At 37.3% G+C, this 27724-nt stretch overlaps 1 protein-coding gene across 2 annotated transcripts in view; it reads right to left on the reverse strand.

The window, feature by feature from the left end:
- OXSR1 (oxidative stress responsive kinase 1) overlaps nt 1-27724 on the reverse strand; it is a 93942-nt gene that overhangs the window by 18997 nt on the left and 47221 nt on the right. For both annotated transcript variants that reach the window (XM_025884260.2, XM_073901959.1), the window contains exons 5-11: nt 24823-24878; nt 13344-13453; nt 10332-10433; nt 8683-8816; nt 3725-3773; nt 3011-3076; nt 830-952 (exon numbers count right to left, since the gene is read on the reverse strand). In XM_025884260.2, coding sequence (XP_025740045.1) covers nt 830-952; nt 3011-3076; nt 3725-3773; nt 8683-8816; nt 10332-10433; nt 13344-13453; nt 24823-24878 — 640 coding nt within the window. The remainder of the gene's footprint in view (nt 1-829; nt 953-3010; nt 3077-3724; nt 3774-8682; nt 8817-10331; nt 10434-13343; nt 13454-24822; nt 24879-27724) is intronic.

Genomic DNA, 27724 nt, shown 5'->3' on the forward strand with positions numbered 1-27724 from the left:
GCATGTGATAAATTTTTGCCAATTTTCACTGGCAAGGTCTTTACAAAGTAAAGCTTTACTTTTAGCTCTGCAAAAAGACTAGACTCAAAGACTTCATCTGACAAGATCAACAAATATTCAGTGTTGATCAGCAAAGTCATAAGTGCTATGGCAGAGCAGATCTTACAAGCAGGCAGAGGCATATCACCTACCCACCACTAATACCACAAAAAGGTTTTAGGCAGTCAAGGCTATGATGAACCTCAAAGATTAATATTTCCCATACACATTTCTATTCCTGGGAATGAGTCCTAACAATCAACTTGAGGCACTAACTTTAGGAAAGAGTGACAGGAAAACAAAACAAAACAAGAGCTTTGTCTTCACTGCTTCCAGCAAACACACACAAACACACACACACACCCACCCAGGATATAGCAACTAAAGGAAGGTACGCTGTTCCTCTTCAGGCAGAAGGTTAGCAGACTTCAGGGACAAAGTTTTGATACTGAGGCTTGTGAGTCCAGTGATCTCTTCTGCAATGTCTAATCAGTCATCAATCCTATCCAGTGTATTCTCATCTCAGACACAGTTTGTATCTCTAGATTTCGGCCATTCTTATATACCCTAAATATCGTGTTCAAACAGATGTGTCAGTCCACTTTTCCATGTAGGATTAAATGGGCTCCTACTGTTAAGAACTTGTTCAAGGAAATTCTGTCACTAACACTTGTATTTTTTATATTTTAGCTGGTTAAGCTGAACAGAACCAGAGAATATAGTATTATCTCAGAGGCTTCAGACAAAAAGATAGTGCTCTGTCTTAAGCATAGAGTTTAGCAAGACTTACCCTGAGTTGTGAAATTGCTGCTTTCCCTTCCTCACTTTCTTCATCAAATTCATCATCACTCCACTCCCAGCCCCCATCTTCTGTCTTATGAAGGCGGCCACTGGAACCTGGTACTCTCCGAACCTGCACATTAGGAAGAGAGATGTGGATTATGGTAGTGTTTGACATTTACTATATATACTATATATATCTTGCACCCCTCACTTGCTCTCTCTGCTCCACTACCTGTCTTTACTCCAATCGCTGACTTTCCCTATACTTCTATGCTCTTGGGCCCAAACACCATCCAAATCCTTCCTATGTGAAGTCACAGGCCAAATCATATTAATTGTCTCCCAGCTGTGTAAATCTCTTCTCACCACATTCATGTGTATTAGGTACTCCTCAGAATCACCTTCTAGAGGAAGATTCTTCCTGAGCCTTCTGATCTGCTTCACCCTAGATTGGACTTCAGATCTTCCTCTATGACCTGCCATATGACTTCTTCTCAGGTTAAGCACTTCCTCCTTATTAGCATGGCACACTAATTAAAGTCATGCATTTCTCAACTTTCTTGATTCCATCCCCACACTTCACTTATAGTTTTTTCTGGTTTAAAAAAAAAGTCCGGGTTAATAGGAATCATTTTCTTTCATAAAGCTGTACACAACGGCTTTGCTGTGACCTGGCTTACAGGGGAGCTACTGATGTCATTACGATTTCCAATCCTGTCCATGATCTTTCCCCCTTCTCTGGAAGCTATAGGATCTTCTTTTTGCCTCTAGTAGTCTAGCGATGTGGCTTAGTGCTGATCTATTTCCATTCATTCTGCTATGTACCTGGGCTTTTTCAATCTGGAAATTCGTGACTATCTGTTGGGAAATTTTTCTTGAATTATTTCTTCAGTGATTCTCTTTCTTCTATTTTTCTCTGCTCTGCTTTTCTGGAACTCTTTACTCAAGGATTGAACCTTCTCAAATGATCCTCTAATGCTGTTGTCTTTTTTCTCCTGTTATCTATCTCTTGGCCTTTTGGGTTCCATTTTCTGGGAAATTTTCTCAGCTTTACCATACAACTTGTATATTAACTATTTTCATTTCTTCTATAATGTTTTCCATTTCCAAGAGCTTTTTGTTCATGGTGGTGTGTCTAAATACTCCTTTTTTTAAGTAACAGCTTTATTAAGATGTAATTCATATACCATATAATTGACCCATTTAAGATATACAATTCAATTATTTTTAGTATATTCCAAGTTGTGAAACCATCTCCATAATTAAATCTAGATCACTTTCATCACTCCTCCACATGGCAAAAAAAAACCCCAGACCCATTAGTAGTCATTGCCCATTTCTGTATAATCCCAGTCCTGGGCAACCTCGAATCTACTTTCTGTCTCTACACGTTTGCCTATTCTAGACATTTCACATAAACAGAATCATATAATATGTGATCTTTTGTAACCAGCTTCCACAATTAGCATAATGTTTTAAAGGTTCATCCATGTTACGACATGTATCAGTACTTCTATTGCTGAATAATATTCTATCTTACGGACAGATGACATTTTATATATCTGTTCACCCATAGATGGATCATCAGGCTGTTTCCACTTTTTAGTTATTATGAATAACGCTGCTGGGAACATTCATGTACACAGCTTTGTGCGTACATGTGCTCAATTCTTCCAAGTATGCCTAGGAGTGGAATTGCTGGGTCATAAGGCAGCTTTGTTTAGTCTTTTTAGAAATTGCCAGACTACTTTCTAAAGTAGCTGCACCATTTCACATTTTCATCATTAAGTGTGTGAAGGTTCCAATTTCCCTAAATCTTTATCACACTTGCTACTGTCTGTCTTTTTTATTACAGTCATCCTAATGGGTCTTCATTGTTTTCTGTGTAGTGTAAAGGAAGGGCCAAACTTCACAACTCACTCTGGTAGCTACAAACAGTAATTTAACAGAGTCTAGAATTAATCAATTGTGTAACATACCTTTTCATTCTAGTAGACAGCACACCTAGACATACTGTAGACTAATAATATTTTACTGAATGAATATATCAAAGAATACTAAAGAAAGGGTTGGAAAAAAATGAGTAATACTTACAACCATTAACAAAGCATTACTTAACCCACACTTTCAAAATGCAGAAGTAAATATAATCAATTTCCTAGGAAACCGGAGTAAAATCTCCATTTACCTTCTTAGCTCTTTCAGAAATAGTTGGTGCTCTCTGCAGTATTTTTTCTTGAAGAAATTCTTTATTCTGGAGAGGGAAAATAAGTTTTCTTCTTACAAGTATTTACTGAACCAAAGAAAACTGACAGAAATATTCACTACAATTAAAATGTGATATAGTAACTGTTTTATAAAGAAGTCTGAGGAAAGTTTTTTTTTTTTTTAATTCTAAAGCTCCTTTAGTACATTACTACCACAGTTTCACAAATTGAGACAAAGCTTTAGTGTACTGTATGAACCATTATCTATGAGAAGTTTGCTTTACCATCTGTCCTTTGGGATCATGGTTCCACATTTCCAACTACAGTAACATCCCATTTATCTGTTTTCTTTGGGAAATGAGATGTTTACTAACTCAGTAGTAAACCCTGAAATGAGAGTTGAGTATTTTTCACAGATTATATTACTAATGGCAAAATTTAATATTCATTGTTCCTGTTATAAATTTAACCTGATGCTTAAATTAATTTATATGAAAAATACATTTACTAATTCTAAAGCATGTGTCTTAATTACCAAAGGTCGTACAGATAGTGCCCCCAGCAATTATCTGATCAACCATCACTTTTCCAAACATTATCATCTTAAGATAAAGCAACTTCTGAGCAGTAAATCTAATTTAGGCAACTGAGGAGGATCACATGAACACATAAAATCAACAGTAAGAATTTCCTACCTTTGCTTTTTGGAAAAATTTGTGCCTTAACAGTTCTGCTGCTGTTGGTCTAAAACCAGAAAAGAACGTTTTAATAGTTAATTCAAGTGTAATTGTGGGTTTCCATCTTCAAAAATGAGAAAAGGATTTCTTGAGCAGCAAGATAAAATCTCAGTGTTCTCCACTTTCCTTAACGGGCTAAAAAGCAAAAAGCAGGATAAACTAACTCGGTACACGACACTGAGTAGAGACGAAAACTCAAATAGAAATGTCCTGATAATAATTATTATAGGTCCTTTGCAAAATTCATTAGTGAAATGTTTCTTTTAGAATTAGGACTTCTTAGTGGCTTCCAATATATTTGCTATTATTGTCCCAAGAATATCATTTCCCAAGAAGAGTAGACAATATCTACTTTAACAAGGCATAAAAATACATTTAACCTCACAAACAGGAAATGGACCAAATCAAGTTCTGTGCCTCTTGACATACGCCTGCCTGCCAGCCTTCAACTTAGGAAACTACATATTCTTAAAAATAGATCTAACAATTTCCTTTAAAAACCCTAAGATTCTAAAAGTAATGTATACATTCCCCAAAGTGAATCTCCACTCAGTTTTTAAGTCAACTGTACAGTCTTTCTTTGTTTGAATAAAGGCATCATCATTGTGAATTGTACAAACTTCTAAATAGTATGAGAATAAAGGAACAATACTACACTTAAAAGACTGGACTTGATTACACCACACACCTACCATGTAACCCTAAGCAAATCTCTTCTCTAAGGTTCTGTATTACCTGGTCAAGCCCCTGAAGGCAGTGGTTCTTAAACATTACTGTGCATTATAACAGCTGGAACTTTCAAAACAAATCCCGACGCCCAGGCTGTACCCCATACCAATTAAAGCAGAATCTGTGGGGGCAAACCCACACATCAGTAGTTTTTAAAACTCCCCAGGTGATTCACGCTTGAGAACCAGGGCCTCAGAGGATTACTGTACAGATTAAGAGAAAAGAGGTAAAAGTGCTATGCAAACTGAAAAGTAGACATCCTTCCTATTTTCTCATTCAGTCAAGATTTCACTACGTTCAACAGTTTGCACAACACTGCTCCTTATGATTCATCCTTTTCTTCTGGGTTCATTTCCTTCTTTCTAGAGTACAATTTCTAGGGGTTCTTTAAGTGATAAAAGTGACTGGAAACTCAATTTTTGTCTGAAAAAAAATCTTAATTTCATGCTTATTCTTGAGTAATAGTTTGACCAGATCAGGAATTCTGCGTTAATAGTTATTTTCTCTCAGCACTGTTCCAGTATATTCTGGCCTCAACTGTTATTATTAGGGAAGTGGCTGTCAGTCTACCTGCTATTCCTCAGTAGGTAATCTGCCCCCTTAGGCACATTTCACAGATTCTCTCTGCCCTTAAATCCAGCAGTTTCATGATTTGTGTACAAATGGGGAAAGGGAAATACTGCTTGGAATTGAGGTGGGGGGGGAGGGATGGTTCTTTAATCTGAGGATATAGGTATTTCATCAATTCCAGAAAATTCTCAGCCATTATTTCTTTGAATATTGCTTCTCCCGTTCTAATCTCTCATGGAAAGTCTGTATATACATATACATGTATATGTGTATGTACACATGCATGTGCACACACACACACTGAACCTTCCCATTCTAGCCCCCAAATATTCATCTTTCTTTTATATTTCCATTTTTAAAAACTTTCTGTGCTGCATTCTGAGCAATTTCCTCTGTATAGTGTACTGTGATTAAGTAAGAGCAGAAAGTCCATAGTCAAATTGTATGGGTTGGAATTCTAGCTCCAACATTTATTAACTGTGTGACTTTGGGCAATGTTACTTAACCACTCTGTGATTCAGTTTCTTCATTTGTAAAACAGAGAAAATAATAGCACCATCCTCATACAATTACTGTAAAAATTAAATGAGATGATATATGTTGTGTTTACAAAAGTACCCGGGAACTTGATTAGTAGTCAATAAATTATTATCTCTTTCTTGTTTTATTGGCTGTTCTGTTTAACCAATCCACTGAAGTTTTGTTTCCTTTTTAACTCAGAAATGTTCTAAACAAAGTATAATTTTGGTTTACAAACTGGAAATAAGATATTCTACAGCTTCTTTTTCTTTTGAAATAATTTTAGGCTTACAGAAGAGATGCAAAGGTAGTACAGAGTTCCTACATATCTGTCACCGGCTTCCTCCAATGTTAACATTTTACATAACCATGGTATAATTATCAAGAAATTAACTAAAAATATTAACATTGCTACAGACTTTCAAATGTTAATATTGGTACATTATAAACTATATATAGACTTTATTCAGGTTTCCCCAGTTTTTGCATTAACATCCTTTCTCTGCTCCAGGATCTAATCCAGGACACCATGTTGCTTTTAGTCTTCGTGTCCCCTTAATCTCCTCCAATCTGTACCACTTTCTCAGTCTTCCCTTTCCTTTTTTTTTTAAGATTTTATTTATTTATTTGAGAGAGAATGAGAGGGGGTTGGGTCAGAGGGAGAAGCAGACTCCCTGCTGAACAGGGAGCCCGATGCGGGACTCAATCCCGGGACTCCAGGATCATGACCTGAGCCGAAGGCAGTCACTTAACCGACTGAGCCACCCAGGCGCCCTCCTCACTCTTGAAGAGTGCTGGTCAGGGAGTTTATAGCATATTCCTCAATTTGGCTTTGTCTGATGTTTTCTCATTACAGACTGAAGTTAAAGACTTGGGGAAGGAATACCTCAGAAGTAATATGCCCTTTACCTTGTATCATATCCAGGAGTATATAATAATGTCGTCTTATTGCTAATGTTATGCTAATGTCACAAGTGATCAGGTTTCTCCACTCTAAAGCCGCTAGTTTTCCTTTTTCATATTCTATTTATCAGAAGCAAGACACTAAGTCTAGCCTATACTCAAGGGAATCTGTTAAGTTTTAAATTTTAGTTACTGTATTTTTCATTTCTAGCAGTTCCATTTGTTTTGTTTTCTTGGTCATAGTCATATTCTCTTCTTATGGTTTTGATTTCCTCCATTAGGAATTTAATTATTTTAAATATATTTATTTTATAGTCCTTTCAGGAGTCTTTGCATTATCCAAAGTTCTTGGAGCACTGATCCTTGTGCTTGCTGTGTCTGCTGACTCTAGTCTGCCGTGTAGTATTTTACTATGTGTTTTATAATTTCAGCTTCTGATCTCTTCAGTGGGGCATTATTTGCAGGAATCTCATGGATCCGGAGTTTGGAACAATTCGAACGGTAGACAGTTTTCTACTTGCTTCTGCCAGAAATAAAACTGGCTTGGCAATACTGTTTTTATTCTCTAATCCTGTGGGTTCCTGGATAATATGGGTTGTATAAATTCAGACTGTTGGGTAGGGGGATGGGTTAGCCTGGTGATGGGTATTGAGGAGGGCACATTCTGCATGGAGCACTGGGTGTTATGAACAAACAATGAATCATGGAACACTACACCAAAACAAATGATGTAATATATAGTGATTAACATAACAATAAAAAATTTAAAAAAAAAATAAATTCAGACTGTTAACTTAACAGAATGTCCAGGTCAGAGAACTGGATTATTCAGGAAAAATTTTGTTGTATCTTTGTGATGATGGACCATATTTTGTTTTCTGGTCTGTCCTTTTACTCAGAAGGCAGGCTTGTAAAGGTCCTAGCCATAAGCAGGGGTCACAGTTCAGAATCCCCGGTGGCTGGGCCCAGTATCTCATTTCCAGTCCCCACATGGAAATTAGAAATCTAACCGAGTATGTTATTAGAATGAACAGTGTCCCACTGACAGTAGACACAGGATTAGTTCATGATATTTCTTCTCTGATTTAGGTCATCCTCATTATTTCTACCACCTGAGGATCTCCCGTTATTGCAAGCTCATCTCTGGATTTGGTTTTTTAAGTTTGATAAATTTATTCAGCATTTCTGGGTATTTGTAACAAAAAAATTTGTTATTTTAGTCAATTAACTAAGCAGAAGCAAAAGTATTCCCTATCTTTTATACCAATTTATTCATAAACAGGAAAAAAGTTCTAATAGCACAGGTTTTCTTTGTTACCTGTTTTTCTTATCCTTTCCTGTATTTCCAACAGTAAATTCTGAAGCTCCATGAAATATACTAAAGACATGACTAAGGATACCAATTAAAATCTTTTACTCTTGTTGATCATTAGAGATATCAAAATTTAAAAACTCTTAGTGCTAAAAAACTGAGTGAATATATATGTGAAACAGAAAAATGAGATACAGTGGAAACAGAACCCTAGGTAAGGAATCAGAAGTTTTGGATTCAAGTCCCACCTCAATGACTAGGTAGCTGGTTGACCTCATAGATAAAAGGTTGTACTCAATGACTTCCAACATCATTTAATTCTGTTCAATTCATAAAGATACAGACATTAGATGATCATGTTTATTCACTTACTTGCCCTCTAACCTGTCTAGTGTTAATAAGTAAGTGCTCTGCATTTTTGGTCCACTCATTAAAATATCTTTCCAATAAGGAAATACATATGATTGTTCGGCATTAGATGTAACATTTGCTGTGTGTATTTCTTTTGTTATTGAAATTGTAAACAGCATCAAGACAGTTGTTTGCTTATGACTTTTAAATACATTTGAAATCAAGCCGTCCCACTAACATGGTATTTTATTAACACAGAATTCACAAAATACAAAATTATAAAAAATTAACCAGGAAATAGCTGAACTATTTAGAATACACTATATACTAAAAAGAAGGGAGAAAGTCATTCATTCATTTCCAATCTAGTGTAATAGTCTCTGTATATTTTTTCTAAAGTTTATATTTAAAATATATTTGAATATGCACAAATAATTTCCTGCACATGAATGTATGTATGTGATACTTAGACTTCCTACAATGGTTTACAATATTAGATGAAGAAAAACATAAGCTTTATCTCATATTTTACCTTTTTTCTGGATCCTTTTGAAGGCACAATGAAATCATCTTCCTAAACGATTTTCCATATTTTTTCAGCATTTCTTTATCTTGAACACCAGTTTCCAAAGAAGGAGGATCATTTTGTAGTGTCAGCATTAAAACCTGGAAGAATTTTCAATATAATATAAACTTTTGATGACTCAGTAAACTATTGTAGCCAAAATTCTTCAATACAGACAACTTCCAATACATAAGCAGTTCACTCTAGACTAGTTATTTGGAACACAGAGTTATTTAGGTGTTTTCCATACAAATAATATCCTACAGATAGCTGGCTTCCCAGGTAAAGTGGCTGCAAGGGCTCAACTGTATCAGCACTGAATGTCCTTTAGTTAGAACCCTTTCTTCGTGTCCTCTGTCCTCATTCTTATACTGCCAAACTACCCTTAAAAAAAATTAAAATCAGGGGTGCCTGGGTGGCTCAGTCGTTAGGCGTCTGCTTCGGCTCAGGGAATGATCCCAGGGTCCTGGGATCGAGCCCCGCATCGGGCTCCCTGCTCAGCGGGGAGTCTGCTTCTCCTTCTCCCGTTCCCCCCTGCTTGTGTTCCCTCTCTTGCTGTGTCCTCTCTCTGTCAAATGAATAAATAAAATCTTTGAGGAAAAAAATGTTTAAAAAAAAAATTAAAATCAGGGACATCCTGGTGGCTCAGTTAAGGGTCCTGGCTTCTCTCCCTCTGCCTGTTCTGCCTGCTGCTCCCCCTGCTTGTCTCTCTCTGACAAATAAATAAAATCTTAAAAAAAAAAAGATACCCCTGAAACAAATAATATGTTATATGTTAATAAAAAAAGAGAGTCCTTATCTTAAAAAAAAACTTTATAAAGAAATTAAAATCACAGCAAATTTTAAAATAAAATACAATCAAGTAATAAATAAATAAATAAAACCATAGCAAAATTAAAAATGTGATCTTGCTGATTTTACCTATTCATGGCTCTGTTTTAACATGACCCCTTGTAATCTGGCCTTCTCTTCCCAGAACTCCTCAGCCACTCCTGAGAAACTACTGACGATGCCTAGTTAACAGAGCTGCAGCCTTTTTCAGTTCTTACTCCTCCCACCTGCTCTGCAGTAACTGACAATTTTGATTATTCTGTCCATCCTAAATCTCTTCCTTCTTTGACTTTCATGGCAACATACTAGTCTGATGCAAAGAGGTGTTAATAAGGAAGGTCATAGTTATATAGTGAGATTTGGGGTGATTTTTCTATACTGTGTGACTTTTTTATAAAAGCATATGCCACTTTATAAAAACAAAGTTAACACTAAAGAATAAAAGGGGGCTGTAGTCAGAATTAATACTTGCTTTTCAGATTCAATTTATATTTACTGAAATGGAACTACTAAAGGATGGAGGTATTTCTCATTCCGAGCAAATAGGCTAACATGTGTATGTCTAGCTACAATTATAGGACTCACTGCCTGCAGTGGATGAAAAATAAACCTCATCTCCTCCCCCACCTCCTTTTAAAAAATAAACCATTCCTTTGGCCTTAAAATAGCTTCCTACTTTACAGTTCTAAAAACTCATCGTTTTCAAATCCATTTATTACCTAGGAGTAGGCTCTGAAAAGAAACTGGGACATGGGCTGGGGTGCTATTTTGACTGTGAACCTCACCTTCATTGGTGGATACTTATGGTAAGGAGCTGCCCCTGTGGCCAGTTCAATTGCTGTGATCCCGAAACTCCAGATGTCAGCTTTGAAATCATAGCCTCGGACCTGTAAAGAACATAAAGATGTACATGATTACTTTTAACACCCTAAAAGCACTTTATTTTTTTTTTTTTAGTAATCTCTATACCCAATGAGGGGCTTGAACCCATGACCCTGAAATCAAGTGTAGCATGCTCTTCTGACTGAGCCAGCCATGCACCCCTAAAAGCACTTTTAAAAAGCAGCTTCCAATATGTATCAAGAACCATGAAAGTGCTCATGAGCTTTACACCAATAAAGTAATCTAGAGTAGGCAAAAGCTAAATATACTTGGTAACAGAAGAAAAAAGAAAAAGCAATCTGAATGAACATTCCCCAACAAGGGGGAAATTGTTACGTACGGAATACTCACTTAAAAGAAATGTTATATAGTCAACTAAAAGCAATGTAAATGAATTCTATATGAAAATATAGAAAACGACTTGTGATAAAGCATATATGAAGAAAAAAGAATATAAAATTCTTCACAAGTTTTGATACTTATTACAAAAGTATATAATCTATTTTTTTTTTAGAAAAAGGACAGAACTAGAACAAAATCGTTAGGCTGTAGTGGTAAGTCTTTGGTTTTCCAAATTTTCTATGTTATGGTCTTGTTTTATCACCTTAGATATGAGAGGTCTGAATATTTTCAAAGTTGTTGAACACGTGGCCAAGTTTCTGTCCTTTTATACTGTCATAAGCACATTATAAAATTAAATATTTTCATTTTATATCCTAAGCAACCCAGAAAAATGGGGGGGATGTGTGATTTGGGACCTGAAATTAAAGCTCCATCTAATGTGCTGCCTTGACATCTGGTAAAAGAAGGTGAGCCTCTAATGAGCTAAGCGCAAGATCCCCTCCCCAGTCTGCTCCGAAGGATAAGGACCCTTAGCCCAACAACCCTGCTTATCAACTGGACCAGGCAAAGTTCCTGCTCAGCCTTGAGCAGCAGGTTTCAGCTCCCCACCAGCCCTCAGAATTATTCAAATGAGCCAATCACCCTCGCAAGGAAACCGAGGGGCACCTCACTCTCTTGATACTACAAAGCCTGTTTTCCACAGCCACTGTTTATGGACTGTCTTTCTGAGTGCAGCCCCATGTGACATGCAGCGTCCTCCTCCCTGCAGCTCTGCGTGTACGTGACTAACAAAGTGCTGTCAGTCTCAGCAGTCCAGGGTCAGGTGTTCAGCACCTGCATAACCCTAGAGTGGGACTGCTTCCCTCACCAACAGGGTGAACACAGGCATTATGACAGAGTTAAAAGTGAATTCAGTTCTACATACTGACTTCGAGATACTTAAAAGAAATTTATGTAAAACATCCATAGGAAGCTTGAAACTTCTATTTGGGCTTAAGACTAACATGGATATTTTAGAAAATATTATAGGTGGGGGGTGCCTGGCTGGCTCAGTCAGTAGTGTCTGATTCTTGATCTCGGGGTTGTGGGTTTGAGCCCCACAATGGATGTAGATATTACTTAAAAATAAAATCTTTAGGGGGTACCTGGGTGGTTCAGTCAGTTAAGCATCCCACTCTTGATTTCAGCTCAGGTCGTGATCTCAGGGTCATGAGCGTGAGTCCTGCACTGGGCTCTGCACTCAGTGTGGCGTTTGCTTGTCCCTCTCCCTCCCACTCTGCCCCTCCCCTGGCTCACGTGCTCTCTGTCTCAAATAAATAAAATCTTAAAAAAAAGTCTTTGGGGGCACCAGGATGGCTCAGTCAGTAGAGCACGCAACTCTCAATCTCAGGGTTGTTGAGTTCAAGCCCCACAATGGGTGTGGAGCCTACTTAAAATAAAATTAAATAAATAAATAAAATCTTTAAAAAAAAAAAAAACCACAAAAAAAACTAAAAGGAAAATATAACAGGTGAGAAGTGAAGATGAGACTAACTAGTAGGAGAAGAATTCAAGAACAAGGTCCTGGGAAGTGGAAGGAAGGCAGAAAAGAAGTCAGAGACACAGCCTGGCCTGACAGTTGGGGAAGAATGAGGAAACCACTAGGGAAGCTAAGGATATAAGTAAAGGTGGAAATGATCAACTGTTTCAAATGACAAGATAACAAGTAAGGCAAGAAATAAGAAATGAGCACTGATTTGAGAATTAGCAGTGTTTCTATAAGATGACTAGATGAGCAATATCTGACTGTAGTAGTTTGAAAGCAAATGGGAAATGGGGTTGTGAGCAAAATTAGTCCTTCAAGAACCCTAGCAGTGAATCTACATGTACAAAGATTAGGTCATTTAATTTGTAACAGGGAAACTATTATTAAACCAATCTTCATTATATTATTCCTTAGTTATATGTGGTATAAATCCTGAGTTTCACATATCATTTGTAAAGATCTAGAGGTGTGTTGTTAAGGGTGGACCTACGTCTTAACCAAGGAACAGAAACAGGTATTTCCCAAAGCTAACCTAGCACACACATCCCCTACTTTTTCAAAGTTCCCATTAAGCCATTTGGCTTGTATGAAAGACCTACTGTAGGTTTACACTATGGAAAGAAATCAGAAGAGGATTTTTGCTTTCACAAAACAAGTGAAAACGACGTAAAGCGTTTGCTCTGCAGCCAGCCATTACGGAAGCAGCGCGCAGCCCAAGCAGCTAGACTGGTGCCACTCAGCTCCTTCCCAGAGAACCACATTCAGCTCAGGCCACCAGAGCTTTGAACTGTGTGAGCATCTACATTTTTATCTCAATTTAGTTTGTGTTATCCAACAGCAAGAGTGTTCTATGGTATCAGAAAGGCCTAAAAGAGGTTATTTTTTGGGTCTGGAAATGCTAAGAAGTTTTTTTACAAATAAATTAGTGGTAATTGCTTTCCATTAGTGGGGGAAACCTGTACACCAAACAAAAGCAAATGCTACCCTGTTTTTGTTCCCTTCTGTACAAAACCGTAAGTCATTTAAAAAAAAACGAAAGACAAAATACCTGTTCCATAACTTCAGGTGCCATCCAGCAAGGAGTTCCAACAAAGGTCTTTCTCACTTTATTTCGGGTAATATCACCACCAGTTGCTAAAAAAGCACTAACCCCAAAGTCTGAAATAGATACAAGAGCAAGGTATTAGAAGTACGGTAACTAACGTAGGTGGATAGGAAAATAATATAGTCCTACATACAAACAACATGACATTTTCTCTTCTTTCCTTTGAAATTCTAGACTAAATCAAGACATAGCTTAACAGGTCCCTCATTCCACTCTCCACCCTCACACATCACCATCTTAACAGATTTTCCTCCTTGCTCCAGTCCATTCTATTAGCATCCTTCCAGACTAGAAATCTGTGCCCATTACACAGTAACTCCTTATTCTCCTTCTCCCCAGTCATTGGCAACCATCATTCTAACTTCCTGCCTCTATGATTTTGAATACTCTAAGGACCTCATATAGAAGTAAAATCATACAGTGTTTGGTTTTTGTAGCTGGGTTATTTTACTTAGCATGATGTCCTCAATGTTTATCCATTTTGTAGCATATTACAGAATTTCCTTCCTTTATAGGCTGGATAATATCCCATTGTATGTATATACCATATTTTGTGTATTCTTTCATCTGTTAATGGACACTTGGGTTGCTTTCCCATTTTAGCCATGGAGAATATGCTGCTGTGAAAATGGGTGTCCTAATAATTGTTTATGAGTCCTTCCTCTCAGTTCTTTGGAATTCTATACCCAGGAGTGGAATTGCTGGATTACACAGTAATTTTGTTTTTCATTCTTTGAGGAACTGCCATACTATTTTCCACAGCAGCTGTACCATTTTATGTTGCCACCAACAGTGAACGAAGATTCCAGTTTCTCCACATCCTCTGTATTTTCTAGTTTTGCAGCGTTTTTTGATAGCAGCCTGAGGGATGCAAGCTGGGATCTCACTGTAGCTCTGATTTGCATTTCCCTAATGATTAGTGATGTTGAACACCTTTTCATGTGCTTATTAGCAATTTGTATGTCCTCTCTGGAGAAATGTCTACCTAAGGCCATATTCTAAAAAATTCAATTTATTTAAACTAAAAACAAAACCAGTTCACCCATTTTTCCTATCCCCCACCCGTCTCTGGCAACCACCCATCTGTTCTCTGTATCTATGAGCTTAGTGTCTAATATATATATTAGATTCCATATATGAGAGATTATACAGTACTGTCTTTCTCTTATTACACATAGCACAAAGCCCTCAAGGTCTATCCATGCTGTCACAAATGGCAAGATTTCATTATTTGTTATGACTGAATGATATTCTACTATATGTATACACTACAATTTCTCTATCCATTCTGAGACCTGTATCAATGAGCCTTCCTATCTACGTTTCCTTCTAGGAGCTTTATGGTTTCAGGTCTTATATTCAAGTCTTTAATCTATTTTGAGTTAATTTTTATCTGTGGTATAAGAGAGTGATCCGATCCAGCTTCTTCTCTTTTGCATGTGGCTGTCCAATTTTCCTAATACCACTTATTGAAGATACCGTCCTTTCCTTATTGTATATTCTTTGCTATTGTAAATAATAATGCAATGAACATGCAGATTTCTTTTTGAGTTAGTGTTTTCATTTTCCTCAGATAAATACCCAGAAGTGGAATTACTAGGTCATAGACAGTTTTTTAATTTTCTGAGGAAGCTCCCTAATGTTTTCCACTGGCTGAACCAATTTACGTTCCCACCACCAGTGCACAAGGGTTCTGGTTTTTCCACATCCTGGCCAATGCTTGTTGTTTCCAGTCTTTTTGATAATAACCATCTTAACGGGTGTGAGACAGTATCTTGGTGTCTGAGGCTCTGATCTGCATTTCCCTAATAATTAATGACAGAGCATCTTCAATTTATCTGTTGGCAATCTGTATGTCTTCTTTGGAAAAATGTCTATTCAGATCTTCTACCCATTTCTTAATCAGATTGTTCAGTTTTTGATACTGAGTTGTACAAATTCTTTATGTATTTTGGGTATTGGTCCCTTACGAGATATATGATTTGCAAATATCTTCTCCCATTCAGTAGGATGCCTTTTGATTTTGTGGATTTCCTTTGCTGTGCAGATTTTTAGTCTGATATTCCTATTTGTTCATTTTTGCCTCAGTTGCTTTTGGTGTCAGATTCAAAAAGTCATCACCAAGACCTGTATCAAGGAGCCTGCCATCCATGTTTTCTAAGTGTTTTATGGTTTCGTGTGTTTTTTTTTTTAAGAAAGGACTTTATTTATTTGAGAAAAAGAGAAAGAGAGAGAGAGAAAGAGAGCATGAGCAGGGGGAGGGGCAGAGGGAGAAGGAGGCTCCTCGCTGAGCAGGGAGCCTGATGAGGGACTCGAACCCAGGACCCTGGGATCATGACCTGAGCCAAAGGCAGATGCTTAACCGACTGAGCCACCCAGGCATCCCTATGGTTTCATGTCTTATGTTCAAGTCCTTAATTCGAGGTAATCAAGTTATTTTTGCGTATGAGGTTAAGATGGTGCTCTAGCTTCATTCTTTCACATGTGGCTGTTTAATTTTCCCAACACCATTTACTGAAGAGACTATCCTTTCCCCACTGTATACTCTTGACTCCTTTAGGATAAATTAATTGCCCCCATGTGTGGGGGTCTATTTCTGGGCTCTCTATTCTGTACCATTAATCTATACGCCCGTTTTTATGCCAGTATCACAGTTTAATTATTACAGCTTCACAATATGCTTTGAAATCAGACAGCATGATGCCTCCAGCTTTGTTCTTTCTCAACACTGCTTTGGCTATATGAGATTTTCTATGGTTCCACACAAATTTTAGGATTGTTTGTTTTATTTCTCTGAAAAATGCCATTATAATTTTGATAGAAATTACACTGAATCTGTATATTGCTGTAGTACAGACATTTTAACAATATAAACTCTTCCAATTCATAAACACTGAATATCTATTTAAGTCTTCAACATCTTTAATGTCTTGTAGTTCTTTTACCTCTTCGGGTAAATTTATTACTAAGTATTTTTCTTTTTTGATGCAACTGTAAATAGGATTATTTTCTTAATTTTTTTTTTAAGATTTTATTTATTTGACAGAGAGAGACACAGTGAGAGAGGGAACACAAGCAGGGTGAGTGGGAGAGGGAGAAGCAGGCTCTCCGTGGAGCAGGGAGCCTAATGCGGGGCTCGATCCCAATACCCTGGGATCATGACCTGAGCCGAAGGCAGACGCTTAACAACTGAGCCATCCGGGCGCCCCTATTTTCTTAATTTCTAATAGTTCATTATTAATGCATAGCAATGCAACAGATTTGCATGTACTGATTTTGTATCCTGCAACTTTACTAAATTTGATCATTCTAACAGTTTTCTGATGGAGGTATAAAGTTGTTTCAGATTATATTTCTTGGGGTAGGCATTTATCACTATGAACTTCTCTTTTAGAACTGCTTTTGTTGGGGTGCCTGGGTGGCTCAGTTGGTTAAGCATCTGCCTTCAGTTCAGGTCATGATCCCAGGGTCCTGGGATTGAGCCCCAAGGCAGGCTCCCTGTTCAGCGGGGAGCCTGCTTCTGCCTCTCCCCGTTAACTTGTATTCTTTCATACTCTCTCTCAAATAAATAAATAAAATCTTTAAAAAAAAAAAAAAGAACTGCTTTTGTTTTCAGAACCAAGACACTGGTGATTCAGGTGGGGGGAACTGCTTTTGCGGCATCCAATAAATGTGGTAGGTTACATTTCCATTTTCATTTGTCACAAGGTATTTTTTAGTTTCTTTGACCCATTGGTTGTTCAGTAGCATGATGTTTAATCTCCACATATTTGTAAATATTCCCATTTTCTTCACATAAATTTCTAGTTTCCAACCAAGCATGGTTTGAAAAATGCTTGATCTGATTCCAGGCCTCTTAAATTTATTAAGACTTATTTTGTGGCCTAACATATGATCTGTCCTGAAAAATGTTCCATGTGTACTTGAGAAGAATGTTTATTCCGTTGTTTTGGGGTGGAATGTTTTGTAAATGTATACTAAGTCTATCTCTGGCCTAATGTATCATTTAAGGCTGATGTTTCCTTCTTGATTTTGTTTGATCTATCCACTGATTTAAGTGGTGGTATTAAAGCCCCCTACTCCTATTGTTATTACTGTCTATTTCTCCCTTTAGGTCTATTAATATTTACTTATATAATTAGATGCTTCTAATGTTGGGTGCATAAATATTTACAGATGTTTTATTCTTTTTTCAGATTGACCCCTTTATCATTATGTAATGCCCTTCTTTCTCTCTTATTATGATCTTTGTTCTAAAGTCTACTTTGTCTGATATATCTACTTCATTTGCGATTTTTGTCATTTGAGCCTTCTCTCCTTTCCTAGTCCATCAAGCTAAAGGTTTGTCAATTTTGGTGATCTTTCCAAAGAATCACCTCTCTACTGCTTTTCTATTCTCTATTTCCTGTATCTCTTCTCTAAATTTTATTATTTTCTTCCTTCTGCTAGAGTTGGGTTTAGTTTCCTTCTCTAGTTCCTAAAGTTCTAAAGTAAGATTGTTGGCTTGCTATCTTATTTTTTAAATAAAGTGTCTTTAGCTATAAATTTGCCCCTTAACAATACTTTTGCTATGTCCCATAAGTTTTGATATCCTGTGATTTTGTTTTCATTCGTCTCTAAGTATTTTTAATTCCCCTTGTGAAGCTTTCCTTTTTCCATTGGTTGTTTGTGTGTCGCTTTATTTCTGCATATCTGTGAAATTTCTAGTGTTCTGCTATTGATTTCTCACTATCCACAGTGGTCAGAGAAAGTATTTTGTATAGTATCTTTTAAAATCTATTGGGATGGGCGCCTGGGTGGCTCAGTCATAAGCATCTGCCTTCAGCCCAGCTCATGATCTCAAGGTCCTGGGATCGAGTCCTACATCGGGCTCCTTGCTCAGCTGGAAGCCTGCTTCTCCCTCTCCCACTCCCCCTGCTTATGTTCCCTCTCTCGCTGTGTCTCCCTCTGTCAAATAAATTTTAAAAATCTTAAAAAAAAAATAAAATAAAATCTATTGGGACTTGGGGTGCCTGGGTGGCCCAGTTGGTTAAGCAACCAACTCTAGGTTTCAGCTCAGGGCTCCATGCTCAGGAGAAGTCTGCTTGATGATTCTCTCTCTCTGTCCCTCTCCGCCTCCCCCCTCGCCCCGCTAACATGCACTCTTTCTCTAAAATAAATAAATAAATCTTAAAAAAATAAAATCTATTGGGACTTAATATGTGGTCTAACATGGTCTACCCCAGAAAATGCCCTGTGTGCACTTAAGAAGAATGTATATCCTGATCCTGCCGAGTTCTGTATGTCTGTTAGCTCTACGTAGTATACTGTATAGTATTAAGTCTTTCATCTCCTTATGTCCTGCCTGCTGTATCCATTCTTATGAGTGGAGTACTGAAGTCTCCAACTGCTAATGTGGAGCTATTTCTCCCTTCAGTTCTATACTTCCTTCATATGTTTTGTTGGTATGTTATTATGTGTGCCAATATTTATCATTGTTATACCCTTTTGCTGTACTGAACCTTTTGTTAATAGGCAAAGTCCTTATTTGTTTTGTAACCCTTGTGGCTTAAAGTTTATTTTCTCTGATATTAGAATAGCCACCTCTACTCTCTTGGTTACTATTTGCATAGGATATCCTTTTACTATCCTTTCACTTTCAATGTATTCGTGTCTGGGATCTAAAATGAGTCCCTTACAGACAGCATACAGTTGGATTAAGTATTTTTATCTGTTCTGCCAATCTCTGTCTTTTGTTTGGAGAGTTAATCCATTTACATTTGAAGCAATTACTGGTAAAGAAGGACTGACTTCTGTCATTGTCCTATTTGTTTTCCATATGTCTTATAGCTTTTTTGTCCCTCATTTCCTGCACTGCTTTTCTGTTCAGTTGACATTTTGTTGTGAAATGCTTAATTTTTTTCTCATTTCCTTTCTTTATATTCTGTAACTATTTTGTTTTTGGTTACCACAGAGATTACATTTAACATTTTAGTTACAACACTCTAATATGAATTTATACCAGCCTAGGGGCGCCTGGCTGGCTCAGTCAGTAGAGCATGCAACTCTTGATCTTGGGTTTGTGAGTTCGAGTCTCCTGATGGGCACAGAGATTACTTAGTTAAAAAAGAAAAAAATTTTTAAAATATCTTGAATTTATACCAGCCTAACTTCAATAACACAAAATCTCTTCTTTACAGCACTATTCCCACCCCTGTTGGTAACTGCCACAAAATTATATCTTAACATACTGTATGCCCCAAAATATGAACTGATAATTCTTTTAAATACACTGGTCTCTTAAGTTGAAAACATGTTTTGGATTCACAAACCAGTTAACAGTAATATTAACTTTTAGACCATTGGTTTTAGTAAACGTATCATGTAGAAAAAAAAGTGAAGTCACAAACCACTGTTACAATAATACTAGCTTTTATATTTGCCCATGTATTTACCTTTATGAGATCTTTACTTCTTCATACTGCATCAAGTTACTGTCTAGTGTCCTTTCATTCGAACTTGGCGGGACTCCTGTGAGCATTTCTTGCAGGTAGATCTATCAGAAACAAATTTCTTCAGCTTTTGTTTATCTGGCAATGTCTTGATTTATCCCTTACTTTGAAGGATAGTTTTACCAGATATAGGATTCTTGATTGACAAATTTGTTCTTTTACCACTTTGAATATATTGGCCTCCTGCCTTCTGGCCTCCAAAGTTTCTGATGAGACATCTGCTGACAGCCATACTGAGGATCCCTTGTAGGTGGTGAGTCACTTCTATCTTCCTGCTTTCAAGATTCGTTTTCTTTGACTTTCGTAAGTTTGACTATAATGTGTCTCTGTGTAGGTCTCTTAGAGTTCATCTTACTTGGAGATCACTGAGCTTCTTGGATGTTTATATTCATGTTTCCCATCAAGTTTGGAAAGTTTACAGCCATTATTTATTCAACTATTCTCTGCCCATTTCTCTCTCCTCCTGGAACTTCCCACATATGTATTGGTCTGCTTGATGGTGTTAAACAGGTCCCTTGAGCTTTGTTCACTTATCTTCAATCTTTGTCCTTTCTGTTCCTTAGACACTATAATTTCCATTTTCCCGCCTTCAAATTCATCAATTCTTTTTTCAGCCAGTTCAAAACTGCATTTGCATTTGAATCTTTCTAGTGGGCTTTTCATTTCATAATATAAGCTACTGTACTTTTTACCTCCAGAATTTTTTTGTTCTTTTGGTTCTTTCTCCTTATTGGTAGCGCCATTTTATCCACACATTGTTTTCTTGAATTTATTCACATCTTCCTTTAGTTTTGTCTAGTAGATCTGCCGTCAGGGCTTTTTCAGTGACAGTTTCTATCATTTATTTCCTTTGAATGGGTTATACTTTACTGTTTCATTGAATGCCTTGTGATTTTATTTGTTGAAAACTGGACATTTGAGTCTAATAATGTGGTTATTCTGGAAATCAGATTATTTCTTCTTTCCCAAGGTTTGATGGTTAAGTTTTGTTGTTTTATTTTGGTTGTCTCTGTGTAAAGCAGCAGTATGAATGAAGTATAAACAAGCTCTTCTCAGGACTTTTCTGCACCTTTTCCTGGCATGTACATTTTCCAATTTTCCCCACCAATGTAGTTGTTTTTTAATATCTGGCTCCAAAAATGGGAAGAGAAAAACAAAGGGAAGGAAAAAAAAAAGTGCTGCTCCTTTAGGTCCTTAAAAGTCATCTGGAGGGGAGGGGGTGCCACAACAATGGTGGTCTGCCTCTTTATCTGCACCAATGTGATCAGAAGCAGCAATCACTGATCAGAGCACAGACCCACGATATCTGGCAGACAGGGTCCATTGCCCACTGTGGGTCCCACAAGCTGTTGTGCAAAGTGCTCCAAAAACAGATGCACAGCTGTCTGCCAGCAGGCTGATGGCTAGGGGAGAGACAGCTCTGAAATGGACTGAAATTAACCATCATTTACCTTCCAAACCTTCCCCTAGAACTTACAAACCTTCCAAGGAACTGCAGAATTATAAAACCGTTACATCAGACAGATTCTGCTGGTTCAGTTGTCTAGATGTGGAGAGATTCCTGGTGTTTCCTACTTCACCATCTTCCCAGAATCCTCTCTTCTTTAGTTTTTTACCACTTGGTGTTACCTTTCTAAACAATACAGGATAATTGTGCTTGGTTTTGAACCTATATAAATGAAATCATATAATATATATTCTATTTCAACTGTTTTCTTTCACCTTATCTTTGTATGACTTACTAATGCTTTTGAATGTAGTTGTAGTTCTATCCATATTCATCACTGTATAGTATTCCAATGCATAAATTAACCACAACTTACTTATATTTACCCAGTCTACTACTGAAGGGTACTGGGACTGTTTCAAATTTTCAATGCTTATGAGCACTGCGGCAGACATAAGCATGAACTTCTCTAGGCCATACACCTAGAAGCCAAAGTTTTAGGGTATGCATACTTTGACTTAATACAGTGTTTGTACTAATTCATTCTCCCACCATTGGAATATGAGATTTCTTCCTTGCTTTAAAATGACACTAACAACTGTAGTGTCGATGTTTTTGCCAAGTCAGCCAGTATAACTTGGAATCCTAACGTTATTTTACAGGCATACCTCGTTTTTTAATACTTCGCCTTGCTATGCTTCACAAATACTGTTTTTTTTTACAAACTGAAGGTCTATGGCAACCCTGCATTGAGCAAGTCTATTGGCACAATTTTCCCAACAATATTTGCTTACTTCTTGTCTCTGTCAGTATTTTAATAATCCTTGCAATATTTCAAAGTTTTTCATTATCATTGTATTTGCTATGGTGATCTGTGATTAGTGATTTTTGATGTTACTATTGTAATTGTTTGAGGGGCCCTACAAACCAGGTCCTTATAAGATGTAGAAATTATTCAATAAATGTTGTGTGTGTTTTGAATGCTCCACTGTCCAGCCAGTCCCCCATCTCTCTCCCTCTCCTCAGGCCTCCCTATTCCTTAAGACACAACAATATTTAAATTAGGCCAATTAAAAACCCTACAAGGGCCTCTAAGTGTTCATGTGAAAGGGAGAGTCACACAGTCTCTCTATTTAAATCAAAAGCTGGAAATGATTAAGCTCAGTAAGGAAGGCATGTTGATAGCCAAAATGGACAAAAAGCTAGGTCTCTCGTACCAGTTAGGGAAGTTGTGAATGCAAAGGAAAAGTTCTCGAAGGAAATTAAAAGTGCTACTCCAGTGAACACACAAATAAGAAAAGCAAAACAGCCTATTGCTGATATGAAGAAAGTCTTCGTGGTCTGGATAGAAGATCAAAGCAGCCCCATCATTCCCTTATGCCAAAGGCAGAGACCCTCATTCTCTTCAATTATAGGAAGGCTGAGAGAGGTGAGGAAGCCGCAGAAGAAAAGCTCAAAGCCAGCAGAGGCTGGTTAATGAGGTTTAAGGAAAGAAGCCGTCTCCATAACATCAGAGTGCATGGTGGAGTAGCAAGTACTGATGTGGAAGCTGCAGCAAGTTCTCCAGAAGTTCAAGCTCAGTTAATTCCTAAAGGTGGCTACACTGAATAACAGATTTTCAGTGTAGACAAAACAGACTTCTCTAGTGGAAGAAGATGCCATCTTGGACTTATTGGCTAGAGAGGTCAATACCTAGCTTCAAAGTGTCAAAGGACAAGCTTACTCTCTTGTTGGGGGCTAATGCAGCTGGTGACTTTTTAAGTTGAAACCAATGATCATTTACCAGTCCACAAATGCTAGGGCCCTCAAGAATGATGCTCAATCTACTCTTCCTGTGCTCTGTAAATGGAAGAATAAAGCCTGGATGATAGCACATCTGTTTACAACAAGGTTTACTAAATATTTTAAGCACACTGTTGAGACCTACCACTCAGAAATAGGCCATAGTACGGTAGAAACATAACTTTTATACACACTGGGAAACCAACAAATTCATTTGATTTGCCTTATTGCAATATTTGCTTTACTGTGGTCATCTGGACCAAAACCCACAATATCTGCAAGCCATGCCTATAATATAGGCATTCAACTGATTACTAGTGAGGTTGAACATGGTTTATTACATTTAGGTTTTGATGTCTTCATTTTGGAAGACTTTTGCCCATTTTTTTTTTGAAGATTTTATTTATTTGAGAGAGAAAGTGCATGAAAGGGGGTAGGGTCAGAGGGAGAAGCAGACTCACTACTGAGCAGGAAGCCCGATGCAGGACTCAATCTGGGAACTCCAGGATCATGACCTGAGCCAAAGGCAGTTGCTTAACCAACTGAGCCATCCAGGTGCCCATCTTCTGCCCATTTTTAATCTGGTTTTTTTCTTTTTTTAAGATTTTATTTATTTATTTGACAGAGAGAGAGCACAAGCAGGGGGAGTGGCAAGCAGAAGGAGAGGGAGAAGCAGGCTCTCCGCAGCGCAGGGGGAGCCTGATGTGGACTTGATTCCAGGACCCCGGGATCATGACCTAAGCGTAAGGCAGTCACTTACCCAAACTGAGCCACCCAGGCACCCTTATCTGATTTTTCTTAATGAGTTCTTTATGTATTCTAAATTTCAGCCCTATATCAGTCATTTCATGCTACAAATACCTTGTCTACTATGTGGTTTGCCTTTTCACTTATTAATGGTGATAAACCATTTGTTCCTCTTTCAATAAATAGAAGCGATGAATTTTAAACGTGTAAATTTATCAATATTTTCTTTTCTGTTGAAGCATTATGTGGCTCCATTAAAATATTTCCTTAGGTTGGGACATGAAGGAAGATGTGCACCTAAATTATCCTCTAAAGCTGAAGAAATAATTTAGGGTCTGGGTGATCATCTTCCTCCTGCCAAACACCTGATTGTCCCAGCAGTGTGGGACCAAGCTGAGGCCTCAGATGAGTGGCTTGCTCAACAATCCTGTGGTACAACCACTCTGGAGTCTCAGCTTGGAGGAGGGGTATTTCATCAGCATGGACAGATATCTCTGGCAGGCCCTGGACTCCAGCTCTTATCTCTTCAGCTCTGAATCTGCCAAAAGTGCACTTCCACCTCTCAGATCCCTCTTCCTCACTGGCAAATACCCCAATCACCCCAGAACAAAAGCAGCTCTGTATCACCCCTCTACAGCATATCATTCATAAACAGTGAGGTTTCGTGACTACCTCTCCTTCAAAGGAAAGCACAGAATGCTATGAGAACCCATAGAAGATGACTCCATGGGGGTGAGGAGTGATTAACTGGAAGGTAATGACTAATGGACAGAAAAATGTCTGAGATCAAAAATGAAGGATGAATAGTGGAGGATATCTTGAGAGTCAGCAGGGATCTGCTTGACTAGAGACAGTCCAGGGACTAGAAGAGGAAACTGGCTCTGAAAACACAGAAGGTAAGTAAGGTGGTTCTATTGACCATTAAATCAAAATAAAAAGAAATACTATTCATTACCTGCAATCTGTACTGAGCCATCTTCTCCAAGAAGAATATTTCCAGCTTTCACATCTCTTGAAGAAAAAAAGAGTTACATATTAAAAAACATCTATTCTTTGGAGTCACATAATTTAAACAACTGTTTAGTGTATTCACACAACATTGGCAATATTTAAATACTCTACATTAAAGAGTATTAAGGTCAATAGTAAAAATTTTTTAAATTTTAGTCACTTGTACTAGAATCTAAATATTATAAACAGAAAGCTATTATAACACATAGCTTTTTACTGTAAAATCCAGAAAACCCAAGATGATTAAATACTTGATTGGGATAACAGTGGCCAAAGAATGTGACCCTCACCTACCATCACCTAATTCTACTTTTTGAAATAAATATGTTGATTTTTTTTTCATACCATAATACATGATCAAAATTTTTTAATGGTCAGTTTATGGTTAAAAACAGGGACTATTCTATGCCTGAGGCATAAAGATAGATATAAATTATTCAAACATCTTTACATTTTTACTGGTAATTATCTATTTATAATTCAAACAGGATATGCACACATTCTTGTTATAAAAACCTAAACATCACTGAAAAGCCCAAAGTCCCTTTGACCACCACTCTCAAGTCTAGTATTTTCTTCAAAGTTTTCAACTATTACCAGTCTAGTCAATAGAATATGTTCCTGTGACATATCTGGGCTTTTCTTCCAACATAAATGATATGACATGATCCATTCAAATCTACAACTTGTTTTTCTCATGTAACAATGTGTTAGAAGTATCTGGCAAAATTTAAAATCCCTAAATCTTATGAGTAGCAAAATCACTTCTTAATAACCCAGAGAAAGCCCCACAATGTACAAGGGGGTCCTACAGCATTGTTCGTAGTAATAAACCAGAAGTGGTAACAACCCAGAAGGCCAACAATAGCAGAAAGCTTGAACTAATTTTGTTATAGCCATAAAAATGGAATAATGTCAATCAACATGCTATGCCTCGAAATATCATCTAATACATCCTACTAAGTGGACAAATCAAATAAGAGGATAGTCCATTTTGTAGGACACCATTAATATAAAACACACACACACACACACACACACACACACATTTTTCCATATACACCAAATGAGAGCAATAAATGGTTCCTTCTGTGGAAAAGAATAGAATTGGAGTCAAGGGAAACAGTGTCTGAATATCTTATAGAAATGCAATCATGTATTTATTTTGTAATTAAAAATAAATATATAATTAAATAAACAAAAGAGAGCCAGTCTTTGAAGCTAGGCTAGCTCATGAAGGAAAGCTTTGTCACAAAAGGGAACCAGTGAAAAGCACAAGACTTCATCCTTTTCCCTGGCCCTGTCTTCTCCTGCATCTTTAGATATAACCATTCCTTGGGGAAAAAGCAACAATAGTTTCACAACTGTGTGTAGCAGCTTCACCAAACCACAGTATATAATACTTTTCCTGAATGCATACTTTAGCATAAAGAAATCATGTACTGAGTATTCTTCACTGCTTAGGAATCTAAGCAATTTACAGGACATTCTCCCAGAGGCTGAGTTAGAGTGGAGGCAGGCTAAGTCTGCTCTACAAACATAAAGTCTCTGACTCCAGATACTGTGAAAAGGAGAACATTGAGGACCTTCCCTTCCCTTGAAGACAAAAAAAAACCATCCAACTGAGTCAACCATGAACCTTCAACTGCCTTTTGAGCTCATCTGGAATGACATCTAAAACTCAAAATGTATAGTTTAGTCACTTCCTCATTTGTGTTTCAGCAGCACAGTGTTAGCACAGACTACAAAAATATGATGATATTTTTGGGGCTGTTTCTTTCACCAGGAGCTAAGATCCGGACCTGTACCTTAATAGATTTCTGTATCACCTGCACTTACTTAGCATTATGATTAGTACACAGGAGGCATCTCTCAGACAGTCATTAAGTAGATTTAAATAACTAAACAATCTCCCTCAAATCCTCTTCCAGACGTAAGTGGAGTATTAAATTAATAAATGAATGAATGAATGAATGAATGGTAAATAAATCCAACTAAATACAAAAATAAAACTTGACTATTCCCTTCCCACCATCCCAAACCCCAATTCCCACCTCCTCTGTTCCAAATAATTGGATCATAAACTAATACACCCCCCATCAAACAAGACAACCTAACTATCCAACAACAGGAGGTCAGTTAAACTGTGGTATATCTATATAATGAAATACTATGAATAGTAATGACTATGATGAGATAACATGGAAAAATCACCAAATATATTCTTAAGTGAGATAATACTATGTATGTATGTTGCCACTGTCTTTTTTTTAAGTAGAAGAAAGAAGAATATACATATATTATGTTTATATTGGCATAAGTTCTCTCTCAAAGGAGTCACAAGAAAATGGCAAGAAGTGGTTCCCTTTAGACCAGGGTACTAGAGGTTCAGGAAAGGAAGAAGACCTTTTAAAGAATACTTTATTGTTTAGAGCAGTTTTAGATTTACACAGAAAATGAGAAGATAGTGCAGAGGAGTTCCCTACACCTTCCGCCATTATTAATATCTTATATTTGTATGGCACTTTTACCACATTTAATGAGACCAGTATTGATGCATTATTAAAGTCTGCAATTTACTCAGATTTCTTAAAGTTTGTTTTTTTTAAGATTTTATTTATTTATTTGACAGAGAGAGACAGTGAGAGCAGCAACACAAGCAGGAGGAGTGGGAGAGGGAGAAGCAGGCTTCCCACTGAGCAGGGAGCCCGATGTGGGACTCGATCCCATGACCTGAGCTGAAGGCAGACGCTTAATGACTGAGCCACCCAGGCGCCCTAAAGTTTTTACCTAATGTCTTTTTTCCATCCCAGGATTCCATTCAGGATTATCCACATTAAATTTTT

Source organism: Callorhinus ursinus, unplaced genomic scaffold, assembly GCF_003265705.2.
Source record: "Callorhinus ursinus isolate GAN/ISIS: 27379988/994484 unplaced genomic scaffold, GSC_fseal_2.0 scaffold1, whole genome shotgun sequence".
NCBI classification, from domain to species: domain Eukaryota; kingdom Metazoa; phylum Chordata; class Mammalia; order Carnivora; family Otariidae; genus Callorhinus; species Callorhinus ursinus.